General features: G+C 42.9%; 1 protein-coding gene across 19 annotated transcripts in view; it reads right to left on the reverse strand.

Moving 5' to 3' along the window:
• Window positions 1-15,752, reverse strand: part of LRMDA (leucine rich melanocyte differentiation associated) — a 1,316,989-nt gene that overhangs the window by 913,567 nt on the left and 387,670 nt on the right. For 5 of the 19 annotated variants that reach the window (XM_081564482.1, XM_081564526.1, XM_081564462.1 and 2 more), the window contains one exon: window positions 6,897-6,954. The exons of 13 other annotated variants lie outside the window; for them this stretch is intronic. In XM_081564482.1, coding sequence (XP_081420608.1) covers window positions 6,897-6,954 — 58 coding nt within the window. Of the gene's footprint in view, window positions 1-6,896; window positions 6,955-7,845; window positions 8,013-15,752 lie in introns of those variants that run through there. One more of the 19 variants, XM_081564547.1, reaches the window with a different exon arrangement.

Below are 15,752 nucleotides of genomic sequence, written 5' to 3' on the forward strand. Positions count from 1 at the left end.
GGTCATGGCCCTTAAAACTTTATTTATGAAAACAGGCCATGACTTGCTGAACTCTCACCTACACCAGTGTTATCCAACAGAAATGCAACGATATTTCACACTTTTTAGTAGCCACATCATAAAGGTAAAGAGAAATAGGCAAAAATAGTTTTAATAATGTATTTTACTTAATCTAATGTATCTACAACATTATCATTTCAACATATAATCAAAATTAAAGGGCAGTGATGAGAATTTTGCATTCCTTTCCCACTAAGTCTTCAATGTGTTTTACACCTATAGCACATCTCAATCTGCCACATTTCAACTGTTCAACAGGCATATGTGACTAGCAGCTACCACATTTGACAGTAAGGTTCTAGACTAAACATTTCCTTGCATGTTTCAGGTGTCATGTGCAGAAATGGTCAGGGTCCTCCTGACCACTAAAGGGCTATGTGCATCATCTCCTCCCTAGATGGGTCCCAAGTCATAGACCTATCTAGGACATCAGCAGTACTGCAGCTGCCAACACAACAACCTGCCCACCAATCACCAAACTTCAGAGAAGGTTTATAGAGAGAAGATCTCACATAATTGATGGATTTCTATAAGATGCCCTTTTTATTAGTCAAAGAAAGGGAAGACCAATTTAAAGGCACTTGAGGAGAGCAGCTGAATACTAAAAGCATTTTCCCAAAAACAGTAACAACGAAAACACTTTTTACTGCTTGAATTTTACTGCTTCTATCCTCCTTCTTGGAGAAGGAAATGGCAGCCCACTCCAGTGTTCTTGTCTGGAGAATCCCATGGACAGAGGAGCCTGGTGGGCTACAGTCCGTGGGTCACAAAGAGTTGGACATGACTGAGCGAATAAACCATCACCAGTGCCATTCTCCTTTTACCCCTCAAATCTCCTGTGATAGACTTAAAATGTTTTTCGTATTGGATCCATGGGTAATCCCTTCCCACTACCACCAGTAGCAAACTCTTACTCTTAAAGCACCTCTTGAATTTTGACAAATATTCAGGAGATGTCACTGGTGGTGACCTTTTCAGTATTAGGGTCCCCAAATGATGCTACTTCCTCATCTCTGCTCCTGCTGTTTAAACCTAATCCTCCTCCCACAAACAAAGGTTTGTTTAGTGGGATAGAAGGAGGGAGGAAGTTGAGAGAGCTTTCACTACAATTTTTATTGTAATAAAAAGCCATCAAGACATTTGCTTTCTTCCCCTATGTTTTCAACCTACACAAGATTCTTTTTAAAAGCATTTTCTAAAATGTGCCTAAAGTAATCTTTTCCACAGGGAAACACAAACCAAACAAAACAGCTCTTTGTTTCCACTAACATTTAGCAAATAGAAAATAGCAATACCTGGCACAGGGTCTCAGGCTTAAGGAAGCTGGGGAGGCCAAACTAACTTTTCACGTGGCCTCTTCTTCACTTGTGAGAGGAGAGAACACCAGCTAATGGATTTCAGCATGCCCCATGATGCCAGTGCCATGATGTCACCAGCACTAGCAGCCAGCATCTATAAAAGATACCTCCTGGGGGAAGGAGGGGAGCAACAGAAGAAAACCAGGAGTCCTCCTCAATCCATGACATGTCTGTACTCTGCCAGTGATGTGGACTGGAAACAACACTGGGCCAGTAGTTAGGAAACTTCCGTCCCTACAAGCATTCAAGAGTTGGCTCCACTGCCACTTGGCAGGGACATGGGAAGTGGAGGGGGGCACCTTTGGAGGAAGGGAGCAGGCTGGCCTAAAGCCACTCTCAAACCCAAGACTGTGACTGTGATTTTAAAAAGATCTTATCCCTCTAGACACTAACTAACCCAGTTACCCATACACAGTCAGTTTCCTCAACAGTAAGTGAGAATGATTCCACCTACCTGGAAGGGTTGCTGTAAAAGGGTAAAAACAGGACACTGCAGAATCCCTGATAATATAAAAGATACTGGGTATATGACAGCTATTACATGCCACTATCTGTGAAATTAGGCAATAATACAAGATGTCCTGCATGAGCTGGCTGGGGAGATGCTACTGGCAGCTAACTCCACAACCCTTAGGCAGCATCTCCATCTTTGCTGGCACAGGTGACCTTTCTCTCTCGTTCTCCCCAAAAGCTAAGACATGGGTGGTGAACTGTGGCCAATAGGACATGAAAGGATGTTTTCTGGGAGACATTTTATCTCAAATTAAAAGGGACGCACAGAAGGAAACATCCCTCCCAACTCTTCAACATTAGATTACCGCGTCTGTCTATGATTCATGGGACACTTGAACTCAGGTTGTGGCTATGAGGGAAGGAGCCTAAGCACCAAGCCTGTATGGTAAATCGGCCAAGAAATAGATGGCAGGAATCTGGGTCCTTGATGTCAATCACTGGACCAGGCCCTTAACTGCTTCACTTAGCTTTTTTCTTGTAACATAAAAGAGGTCCTCCATGCTTAAAACCATTTTTTTCTTGAGCCTTATTTTATGGTAAAGAGTATTCTACCCACAACAAATGCCCTCTGGTTCTACAGAATTATATATAAATTCAACTACCTAATCTCATCATTCTAACACCTTCCTAAAATTCAACTTGTCTTGCCTTTCCTCAGCTTCCTGACAGATCCCAAATACATGTGTCTCTTGTCTCTCATACATACCACACTCATCATCTTTGGGTCTTTACACATTTCACCATGCAACTTGGAATATATTCTTCTTGCCTTGTCTACTCACCTTCTCTCCTTTCTCTGGAGCCAAATTCAAGACACAATTACACTAAAATGCCTTTTCTGATCATTTCTAGAACATACCATTTCTTCCCCATTTATTTCTATAGCCCTCAGAGCTTGTGTATCACAAGGTTTATCATAAAAATCATAGAATCAGAGAACAAGGGTCATCTAATCTAAACTGCTGGATGAGGAGAGAACTTCCTCAGGTAACATCCTACAGTAGAGATGATGAGCCTACCTCAGATTAAATACTTTTCAGCACAGGGGGTTTTCCATTTTACAAGAGCAGTTCATTACTCTATTAGAATTTTTTATTAAAACAAGATGTGACTCCTACAAGGAGTCTTATAACCATTAGGTTATATCCAACCCTTGGATATTCTGGGCTGAGTTCTGGACTCACATCCCCTTCCAGAGTAGAGCTATCTCAAAGACAAAAGCATTGCCTTATCCATATCAGTGTCCCCAGCATTTAACACTGTGACTGTACATCCTAGGCACGTGAAATGAGTGAAAGTCACTCAGTCATGTCCAACTCTCTGCAACACTATGGACTATATAGTCCATGGAATTCTCCAGGTCAGAATACTGGAATGGGTAGAGCCATTCTCTTCTCCAGGGGATCTTCTCAACCCAGGGATCAAACCCAGGTGTCCCACATTGCAGGCTGATTCTATGCCAGCTAAGCCACAAAGGAAGCCCAAGAATACTGGAGTGGGTAGCCTATCCCTTCTCCAGCGGATCTTCCCAACCTAGGAATCGAACCTTCCCGACCTAGGAATGCAGGGTCTCCTGCATTGCAGGCAGATTCTTTACCATCCTAGGCACATATACTGTTAAATACATGAAAGATCTAATCCCATCACCATTGCCTATAGCGGCTAAGAACAGACTCAAAATGGTTTAAATTTTCTCTTTCCAGTTTGCAGAACTGGGAGTTAAGGCTGCTTATCAGTTCCAAATGCGTATGTGAACTGAAGGTCCATAAGCTCAGGAACCGTATTGTTTGACCATGAACATATGACAGCAGAAAAAGCTAACAGGGCAAAGGAATGGAGGGAGAGAAAGCAAATGTACTGAGAGAATAGAGAAGACCTCCACACAACTTCTATAAGCAGAAGGAGGTGTAGCTCTGCAGAGCTTTCTAGATTCCTGTCCCTGCCCCCATGGCCATACATTTAGTGTTGGGGTTCCCTAAGATGACTCTTTATCTCACATCTTTAGACCAATTCCTGTTTTTTGCTTCAAAAGGACTAAGTTTCTAAGTAGGTTTCTGTCACTTACGACCAAAAGAACCTTGGCCAAGGCTCTTCAGCTAACTCAGTGTGAAAGTATGTGTGTTTATGAAAGTCGTTTCTGAGACAAACCAGCTGCAGGCAAAGGAATGGAATGAATTAACTACTACCCTTGACTAAAACATATTAGAATGATTGAGCAAAATCACACTACTTAGAGTTCCCTTGCCACACCATAACTCCTTTTTCTGCCCACATAAGAAAACTGACCCATATCTTTCTAAAGCAATAAACAGTTGAGCAAAGCTGCAGTCATCCCATCCCCAACTTTCCCTTTGAGAGCCTGAATCAACCCATAGGTGGGACCTCCCATGAGAGTTTCAGCTTCTCAGAGCACATAGCACAACACAGCAGACACTAATTCTAATGAGGGCAACCCTCAGCCAAAGGGTAACTCTAGTGATTGGTTCCTTCTTACTTTCCCCTGGGGTCCCTGACTTCCTTTCTGGTGACTCACAGGCTCTTTGGGAGCACCTCACCTTATAAACCTTTATAGGGTGTTGCCAACCATATTCAACTAAAAAGCCCCAACATTTCAAGGCCTAAAAATAAGTAACCATACTGGCAGAATGACAGGCAGCTGGAGACATTTGGGATAGATAATGCCAACTGGTACCCTCTCCAATAATACCACATGGAAGACTGTATGTTCTACCAAACCAATAAAACCCTCTCTGATCTTGGATCAATCATTTAGCATTTACTGAGCATACTTCAGATTGCCTGGGTTCCATCTCACTTCTGTTCCTCACCAGCAATGCATTCTTAAGCAAGTGATTTAACATCTCAGCACCTCTTCTGAAAAAAAAAAAAAAAGGAGATAACAGGAGTAACTCTCATTGGTTATAAGTGATGATTAAATGAATTAATACATAGAGAGCACTTTAACCTCCTGGCACATAGCACCGAATAAATGTTAATTTGTGCATCAGCCAAAGTAGGCTAGATTATTCTTTAATAATGAACAAACCTTAAATCTCAGCAGCTTAAAGCAACAACAGGTGAGTTCTGTCTTATTCTACATGTCCAGTGTGGGTTGGCTAGTGGGGAGGTCACTGCAGCCACTTAGGGAACCAAGCTTACAGAGCCTCCAGCATCTTATAACATTGGTCTCTCAATAAAAGGCTTTAGCGTTTACCATAGCATAAGAAACGTCCACTGTTAACTGGGTCTTCAATGCTTCTACCTGAAAGTGACACGAATCACTTCTGCTCCCACTGAATTGACCAAAGCAAGGCACACCTAACTTCAAGAGGGAAGGGAGGTGTAACTCCCCTATGTAGAAAGAAGGAGAACCACAAATAGAAAGTGGTGAACACTAGTAACACTAACCACGACTATGTATTATGATTATTACTCTATATCAGACCCTATGCTAGACATCCACGTTCTAGGGAGTATATCACATATGTAAATAACTCTGATAGGATACTTGCAGATTACAAACCCGTTGCTTTATGCTGGACATTTGGCTTTAATTTCTCTGCATGTGTGTATGGAGAGAATTCATTTTTGATCCTGAGTCTGGTGAACATTAAAAATGCCAAGTTGTTCAGTTTAAGGATCCCATCAAACCAGTTGCTTAGCAGAAGGCAGAAAAGTACCTGGAGAATGACCTAAACTGATTGTTATTTAGTAGTAATTTTTAAATAATATATTACTTTCTCTCTACTTGGAAAATCAATGGACACAAGCTTTTTTTGTGACCAGTATTTCTGTTGTTTTGGAAGATATTATTGCACACTGAAAGAGCAGTGTTAAAATGCACTTAGGAGCTCCAATAATGTGCAACAATTTCCTTCAAACTGTAATAGAAAAAAAATCAACTGAAACATGAAAATTTAAAGCCCTATTACCCGCATTTCACTCTGTAACATCCCACATCCCATCACTTCTAACACGCATCTTAAGTGTGCTAATTGGAAAGGCTCTGCCATGTATACAGCTCTGTTTTCAAGATGACAACTGCTTTGCTTTTATCACTGGGCTCAATACCAAGAGGGGGATCATTTTCAAAATTCAAAGCGTTTTGATCTGGCTGTGTCAATTGGGCGCCTGCACTCGGCTGGTATTCACAGAAAAACACATGAACATCTCAGGCAATGGGGCCAAGTCTAGGGAGAGGAGGGCATATCTGAATGACTCAGTGGGAAAAGGGTGTCCTAAGATTAAAAAAAAAAAGGTCCAATAACTGAAGAGACTGCCAAATGATCCCCCCTTCCTTAGGAAAGCTCACTGAATATGCTACAAATGTTTATTGAAAAGAAAACCTTTAACTAATAAATCCCAAAAAGGAACACTCAGGCAGCTTAAGTACCACCCAGGATAATGAGCAGAGATACTATCAGTTTATACTCTTCTCCTCCACAATGACAAAAAACATTGGGCAGAAGACAGCTGATGTGTGGTCTGGTGAGTGACTCATGCCTATGAAGAACTCTCAAAAAAACAACATTAATCCATGCTTCTGTGAGTCACTCCATGTCAGAGCCCTATCTACCAGACCAAAAAGAGGGATCTTCAAGTTCAAGGGCTCTGAGTCCTAGAGAAGGAAGTTCTTCACTTTTTCCCCCTGCACAAGTGACACTTCCAAATGGTTCGCACATGTAGGACTAAGGCTACGGAAAGGATTCCAAACATTCAAAGGAGAACCAAAATGCAAATTCAAGAATATCAATGCTTCCCAATGGTGACAAATGGATTAATTATCTATATTGGGGGCCGCATATTACAATGTTCACCAAAGTATTCATGACAATGAAAATCTGGCATTTCCATCAATCAGAACTTTCTCTAGGACAATACAGAGAGGTGATATTTTGATCATGCCTTCAACTCAATCGTTAGAACAAGCACATGGTGATCAGTGAAAAGTAACAAGTACACAACCTTGTCTTCCAATCAAGAGTTTTCAACACAGGATTCATGATGAGGGTACCACAGACATCTGAAATTACATGAAAATTTATGTCCATGAGACATTAAGCGCAAGCAAAAGGACACATATACACTTGCCCCTTGAACAGCACAAATATTAGGGGTGCAGACCCTCCTCTCAGTTGAAAAACCCTGTGTAACTTATAGTGGGCCATTCACTTATGCAGTTCTTCCATATCTGTGATTCTCTAGCCACATATTCAACCCAACCTCAGATCATGCAGTACTGTAGTATTTACTATTGAAGAAAATCCACCTAGAAGTGGGCCGTTGTAGTTCAATCCTAAGTTATTCAAGGGTCAACTGTATTGTGTGTTTTCTTAAGAAAGTCTGTTTCTCAAATAGCCTTGTTGAATAAAACATCTCTATCCTAGATCCATTCAAAGAATATCACTCTCTCCAAATATGAATCCTGAATCTTTTGGAAAAAGCTAAAAGGAGATCTGAGCTTGTTCTAACTTGGCAACCATCCTTACATCTGGAGCAATGGTTCTAAAGCTTTACTGGTAGCATGGAACTTATTTGGAGAGCTTTTCAAAACACAGACTCAGCTTCCTCATGAGAGAGTCTCATTAAAGTCCCAAGTAACTGAGATGTAAGCAGTCTGTGGACTACCCTTCAACAAATTCTGGTCTGATGGTTTCACCCCATGGGTCAGGCGCCACAGACCACTCTGAGCGGACTTCTCTTAAAAGAGAACCTCATGAAAGCAGAGGCCTCCACTGCCTTCTGCTGGGTGCTGCAGAGGGCTCTGCTGTCATCTCCCTGGCGTGCTGCACACCCCGCTCCCCCTGGATCACCTGACCTCAGATCTGCCTAAGCCTCAGCCTCTTGCCTCTTCCTGTTCTGCTAACATGACCCATGTCACCCAGGCTATCTATAACACATGTGACATGCTCACCAGTCTGAAGCTGCTCTGGGGAAGTTGGCTCTTGTTCCAAGGGCCACAGTGGCTCTCATCTTGGACACTGTGGATTCTCCCCAGGAACAGCCGTAACCTGTGGACACAAGCCTCACTCCAGTTATTTATTGTCAATCAGATCTGCTCCTACTGGGTCCCCTATTCACCTAGAACAGAGTCAAAGAGATGGAATAATCATATAACATAATTACAGTCTAATGAAAATGGTAAGGTATGAGGGAATAGTTATGGGGACAAGGTGTCCCACTTGCTGACAAACACACAGGGCCTATGGCCCTGAATCGCAGTCTCCTATTCACCTCTCAACTAAACTAGCAAAACAGACTTACAGAGATAATCAGGCCCCAGAAGAAAGTGTGGGTGAATAATGGAAACAAAAAATATATATATATAGATTCTAGAAGCTCTGTCAATAATCGCTGGCTGGATTCCCACTTCACCATTTAACTATAAATCCATACTCACTAAGGATTGTATCACCGATCATAAATACCTGTTTATATCATATCACCACATTTGGAATTGCCCCCAGAAAATCATTAACTGGCAAAGAAAGTTTGCAGTTTGGAACATGGTAGTAATGAAATGCTCCTCTGCATTTCCTACTCATGGTTGAAAGAGCAGAAAGAAATCTCTAAAGTATATATATATATATATACACTTTAGCACACAATCATAAATATCTACCGCCCTTCCCAAAGACACAATGCATGTACTAATTTATACCAGGCTGCTAACTTTTTGTTTCATGCTATATTGATGGACTTGACAGTTTTTCGAAGAGTTTATAACTGCAGCAGTGTTGATCTTATTTAAAGAGAATATTAAATCAAATCCCTTGTCATCGGCATAAAATCTCCTATAACATCAACAAAAGGCGGCAGTTTTTATTGATTCCCTGATACAAAAGATGTATGAAGTGGACGGATGCTGCTCTGCCAAAAAAAAAGTCACAATTAAAGCCTGTGAAAACTATTAGTCATCGTAAAGGTCATCATCGACTTTTAATGGCGTCCTAAAGGGAAACAATATGCTTCACTTCAACATCAAGGGCACAGAGAATAAAATACTGTATTTCCGGGGTGAATATTGCAGAGAGTACCAAGAAGCCTTATATAGATACTTGTTGTATCAAAAGGCAACCCTAATAAAACATAATCCACATCACTCAATTCATTGTCCACATTCATGATGAGGGAATTTCCAGGGGGACAGCTGATGAAAAATGCATACACACAACCAGATGTGCTAAGTCTTACTGAATGAGCTGGTACAGGAAGTTGATCTGCTTCCAGATCTGAGGAGGGATCACAGACTAACCAGGAAGTAGAGATGAGGGTGTGGGCTCCATTTTTGCCAGCGATGAGCAGGGCATCCCCCTGCCCCAGGCCCTCAGCTTCCAGACCTGGAAAGAGACTGAGTCTAGTTTCTTTGCTTCTTCTTAGACCAGTGAGAGCACATAGATGTACTTTTGCAGGCTAACTCTGATTGCTGGAGTAACACCTCTCTGGATCTCAGTCTCCTGAATCCTCAAAGGAAAGGGGTCCTGTGCTGAGAAGGATTCTGAATTGGCATCCAAGCAGAGAAGGAAAAAGTGTCGTGGTGATTTAGCCAATGTGCTCCAGGGCTGCCAGAAATGTGCATGGCAGCAGCCAAGCCAGCTCTTAGCCTTATAATGCCAAAATTATATAAAACTCACCCCAAGAACATTTTTGTTGTTGTTGTTTAGTCGCTAGGGCATGTCTTACTCTTTTGCAAACCTGTAGACTATAGCTTGCCAGGCTCCTCTCTCCATGGGATTTTCCAGGCAAGAATACTAGAGTGGGTTGCCATTTCCTTCTTTAAAGGATTTTCCTTACCCAGGGGTCAAACCCATGTCTCTTGTTTGGCACGTGGATTCTTTACCATGGAACCACCTGGGAAGCCCCAAGTACCTTGCAGAGAGCACCTAATACATTATCAATTGGCTCATGCAAGATAAACCGCTGTCTTGTCAACCAAGGCTATGTACAAAGTTCAGATCTCAGCAAGGGAGGGGGATGGTGCTTAACAGTAAAGGAGAAAAGTGCCGTGAAAATAACTAGGAAACCAACCATTTAAATTCCATCCAGGTTTGCTCACACGTTGGGGCCTTGGGACCTCCTCCAAACATCTCCTATTCATAAGGGAATATGCTGCTATTTTCACCCAATGTTTTAGATTTATTTATTCAGTAAAGAATTCCTAAGGACCTACTAAGTACAAATAGCTGCAGACACCAATGTGACGAAGCCATCATGAAGGCAGTATGCATAGTGGTTAAGAGCTTGGGCCCCAGACTGAAATTATCAGGCTTCAAAATCCAGCTCCTCCACTTGCTAGCTGAGTGATCTTGGAAAAGTTAATTCACCTCTCTGAGCCACAATATTTGAATCTTCACAAAGAGGACAATACTCTGAATAAGTATTTTTATTATCTCCATTACCACTACTGTCACTACCTTGTACCATTAATGCCAAGAAGGCAGCAGGTCAGATGAGGATACTACATAGCAAGGCCATGGGTAATTCTCACCGGGGGCTCCGGAGAGAACACGTGCACTATTAAGACAGGATGCAGGATGTCTCGAGGAGGAGCTGAGCCAGTGGCACTCCAGAGGATGGGCCATATCTGGGGGGCTACAGTCAGGGGAGGGGGGCCTCAAAAAGAAAGAATGACATGAATAGAAGTAGAAACGTGAAAATGATGGCAGGCAGGGCTTTCTGACACAACGGCTTCACTGCAGGGTAGGGTCAGTCAAAATTGTGGAAAGCCTTGAAAGCGGGCTAGGAATTTCACATTTTCCCAAAGTGAGTGTGGAGGTAATGGAAGCAGTGTTCTAAGAAATTAGGGCGATTCCTTAGGAAGCCTTAGAAAGGATAAACATCATTACTGAAATCAATGCCTAAAGATGCTGCTCAGTGTACAGAAGGAAAACACACACACACCCAAATAAAGTTTGAAAACAGTGTAACACGTTCCTCTTCTTTGGAACCATATGTTGAAGTGTGCTTAATAAAAATATGCTTTCATATCGCATACAAATGCATGCTAAGAACGCTATACTTTTCAAAGTGCTTTCAAACACACTGCATATGAATGGCCCTCAGCCACCTCTGCTGCACCCCTCGTCCATCCATCAAGTATTTGGTCATCCCAGTTGACGTCTTCCAGCTGGTACTACCCCAGAAAGACGTTTCCCAGATGAAAGACACATATGTATTTCTCCAGAAGGCAGGACCATCTCATCTGCGACTTTTGGCATCAAAGACCTAGAATGAGAAAGGAGGTGTTTTCTCTACTCGGGCTTGATACTGCTTAAATTCACCAAGACAAGGGTGATTTTTTTCCAAAAAATAAAAGGAACGTCCTTTAACAAATAATTTACAAATGTCCATGTATGGCAGGCCTCCTTAACAAGAACCTGACTGAGGAACAAAAAACACTCTTATTGTGATGTATAATAAGATCTGAATGTTCAAAAACTGCACTTAACTCATTACTCAGAAATATGTCCCTTTCTCAAAATGGATAGCTCCTTAATTTCACCTCCAAGACAGTAGGTAAAATGACACACCTCTCTTTATGCACTCCCTGTTTAGAATCAACATAAATATAGGTATATTATGTTTTCTATGTAAGGCCGATCAAGGAACGGCACAATACCGTGTAGCCTCAGCATTATTCTGCCCCATTCCCACAGTCTTCTATATGAATTCTTGTCATTACATCAATTTAATCCCCTGCCATTTTCAGCCACTGTTCATCAGGCTGAATGAAAAGCACAATAGCCAGCATTTAATGTGACAGCGCCTTGTTCCAACCTGCCTCCTTTAAAGCAAAAGTTTGTCGGATGCACAAAATTCCCTTTACAGCTCATTTGAGATGCATAAATAATCCCAAAGACAGGAAAGAACAAAAAGAATAATTTGCCATTTTAAGGATATGGGCTGCTTGAGGGAAGCCCTGAATTCTGGACTCTCTGTAGATGGCAGGGCCATGTCGCCCACTCCACCTCACCCTTCAGCAGATGAGCCCAGGACTGCCCAGGTCCACAGCCCCATCGAGCTGGCTGTGCCTTTGCATCATCTCCTCAGAAGGCTCTACCTCTCCTGACAACCCTGGAGGGGGAATCCAGCTTCCCATCCATGCCCCGCACGCCCCTTCACACACAAACCCTGGCCATATGCTCACTGCTTGCTCCATCTTCCATGCTATTTCCACTCACTGGGATTTAATAGAGCAGCGACAGCCACAGGACGGACCTCGAGCTAAAGTCACAATGAATTGAGAGGGGAGGACATATTCTGCATGCTCACCCCCCAACAGGGATCCCAGAGCTCAAACATAGAGAGGCCAGAAGGAGCCCGAGGAAACTCAAAGTACACATCAACCTAACGAGAACAATTCTGGAACTGCCCTAAAATCCACCAGGTGACACCTCTGCCAGCAGGAGGCGGTCTTGCGAGAGAGAGAAACACAGGACACAGGAACGAGAAGCATTTTAGAAGCCCAGGACATAGAACAGGAAGAACTGTGGGTCAAGGAACCCCAAGCTATGTTCTCTCCCCTAATTTCCACTGTCTAAATAAACCAACTGTGGTTAACACGGGGATCCCAGCACACAATGCAACCGTCTTATCCCAAAACCACAGGTGATTACTGTAGCCTGTGACCTATTAGGGGGAGTCAGGGCTTGTAAGCTGGATCACTTGTCAAGTCGAGGATGGGAAAAAAAGACCTGAACAGGAAGGTGATCACCTTTACCCTGATTAGCTACCCAGAATCTTCCGGCAGTGCCATGCTACAGTAACCATACCTCAATGTATTCATGTCTTCACAGAAGTGTGTTTGGTTGTTATGACAGACAGATTGGGAAAAGATCCATAATCTTACCAGAATGTTCAAAGATGCTTTCCATATTTATAGAGGGATGTCTCCCCATTCCCAGGACCATCAACAGCTTGAGAATTAGCCCAGATCTAAATAAATATGAGTGATTAACAAGAAATAAAATCTATGAGATTTCCTGAGTTCTCAGGAACCCTGCTAAGCTTCATGGTTTACATCACATTCAGGACAAAGCACTTTGCTGCCACTCCCATCACAAAACATCAGTGAATTCTCAAAGATAACTGAGTAGTCTTAAAACTTTTTTATTAAAAATATTCTGATTACTGACTTCCCTGCTGTTCTTGTGGTTAAGAATCCATCTTGCAACACTGGGGACACAGGTTTGATCCCTGGCCCAGGAAGATGCCACATGCCACGGGGCAACTAAGCCTATGTGCACAACGACTGAGCTCAGCCGCTAGAGCCTGCAAGCTGCAACTCCTGAGCCCTCACGCTGCAGCTACTGAAGCCCAAGAGCCTAGAAGTTGTGCTCTGCAACAAAAGAAATCAACTGCAAGGAGAAGTCTATGCACTGCAACAAAGAGTAGCTCCTGATGGTCGCCATTAGAGAAAGCCTGTGTGCAGCAAAAAAAACTTACTACAGCCAAAAAATAGAATAAATAAATAAATCTTTTAAAAATGCCAATTATGAAAATATGAACTTAAATCACGATGCCTCTGGTCCTGTGCATGGGTGAGCTTTCTCAAATCAAATTATTTATGTCTTTGCCATATTATTAATCTCCCTTCCTCTCTCCTTGCTTTTCTCTCACTCTCATTCTAAAAATCTGAATTGCAAAAGTACCACATACAGAGGTTCATTCAGTAAGAATTGATGGCTATAGAAATCACATAAGGCCTCTGCGGCTTCCAGGAAAGTAACCTGTCTGGAATCAGTGACTTCAAAAGCCCCTTTCATCACCATCTTATAGATACCCAGAATCCTGATCCCTTTGCATGGCCTCAACCATCCCACCAATACCTAAGTCCAATTCTACTTGTGAATTTTCCTAGCCACCAGGCCAAATTTACTGCCAAGTCAGGTGCCTGGAAATATCGACGCCTTCCTTCCAATTCAGATGTTCCATTCACATCTACCCTTATACGTCTCACTGTGATACATTTTCTTCTTAAAAGATCCATTAGTGCTGTATGAAATAGAGGCTGTACATCTTAGGTAAACCATACTTCTTTCTGACCAACCATGACCTTGCCAGTGAATTTGTCCAAGAATGACTCAGATTAATACCTGTACATTCTCCAACCCCTACTTCAAGCCCCTAGCTCACTAAGCCTCTGTACCTGACTGCTAAATGGGCTCCCTGGTTCATTTTACAGATAAGAAAACTGAGGTCCACACGGGCTAAATAATAAGACCCTTGGCCTCATAGAAAACCTCCTTCAACCAGCACTGGAGGAAATAGGTTCTTGACTATTGAGAGTCCCTGAAGGGCATTTATGAAGAGCATCACCAGAAAGGTAGTGCAAGAGGAGGGGAGTCTGTTTTACACCAGAGTTCTCTCCTTACCACAAGCCAGCTTTACCTCCTGTCAGCCTCCTACACTTCCCCAGCCTTCCCGTCTGAAGCTGGCAAGACTCTCCATCCACTCCCCTCAGAACACGCTATCCACACACAGGGACCATTTGACTCAGGCACTGAGAAAATGGCCTTCTCAACCCTTACTCTAAACCCAAGAAACTCAAACTAGCCAAAACAAAGGACAAGATTTTTTTTTTTTCTTAAACCACATATCCTTCCTACCCATAATGGGTTTCTACCTGCCTCAATTCTATGAATCATCTTCTCCTAAAACACACACATCCCAACAGTAAGCCCCTCCCAGAGTAAGCCCCAGGGCTCCAGTGCTGGGGAGCAGAGCATGCACATCCTGAGGCTTTGAACATGAGGAGACGGGAAGTCGGAGAGGAGGGATCCTCAGCTGGGGTTGGGAGGAAAATCAAACCCTTGAAAATTGCAAAGCACAAGATGCCAAAAGAGATCCTTCACTGTCACAGCTGCTTACCATAGAAATCTCTCCTCATTTGGGGATGACATCAGCAGACTCGCTTTTTTGTCACCAGTCACTCCGCACTCGCTTTAATTATGCAGCACACCAACAGAAATTTTCTTTCTGATCACATAAATCACATCGCCCTGACACTGGGCTCAATAGGCACGGCTGGAACAATGTGGTGAGAGCTATCGACTCCATCGCTCAAGTCCACAAGGTGTATCATTTAGCCGAGAGTGATAATTAGACGCAGAATATACTGAAAACTGTCAATAGGCATGTCAATAGGAGAACTCTTAGCATCTAACACCCGGTGAATCAATGGTGTTTTTCAGCTATAAAATCAAGAAAATGATAGCTTTCAAATGAATGGTGGAAAGGAAACAGGAGACTCCTTGGGGAGGAATAAAACAGCTCAATTTTCCCTTACTGAGTGCCTCTCCAACTACCTCACTCTGGAAAAGGTCACAGAACATTACAGCAAAATATCTCTGAAACAAGATGTACAACAGCGCTGGGACATGACATGATGCCTGGGCACCCCATGATAGCCCTCACTGTCTCTGACCTGGTGGGAGTGGAGAATAGGACAGCAGATGGCAGACCAGAACCAGAGGGCGGGGCTGTGAGAGCAGGGAGGAAGGTAGTAATGGGGCACCAGGGAAAGACGAGTGCCCCAATCAAACAAAAATGAGACCCGGTGCAAAGAGTGGGGGTGTGGCAAAGGGGGTGTCTGAACCCATCACACAGGAAGTGAGCAGTTGGACTGGTTGCTGATGGAAACACAACCTCTCAGCAATGATCAATTACATTTAACAATCAGTGTCAATATTAACAGGCAGTGATTCAATGCTGCTCAAAGTACTCTGCACATAGGACTTCATTTAATTCTCTATGCAGTTCTATGCAAGGTAGCATCATTAGCGCCATTTTAAAGGTGAGAAAACTGAGTGACAGATAGGT

The sequence above is a fragment of the Giraffa tippelskirchi genome, chromosome 2 (genome assembly GCF_054371585.1).
Source record: "Giraffa tippelskirchi isolate mGirTip1 chromosome 2, T2T-mGirTip1v1.2.pri, whole genome shotgun sequence".
Classification (NCBI taxonomy): domain Eukaryota; kingdom Metazoa; phylum Chordata; class Mammalia; order Artiodactyla; family Giraffidae; genus Giraffa; species Giraffa tippelskirchi.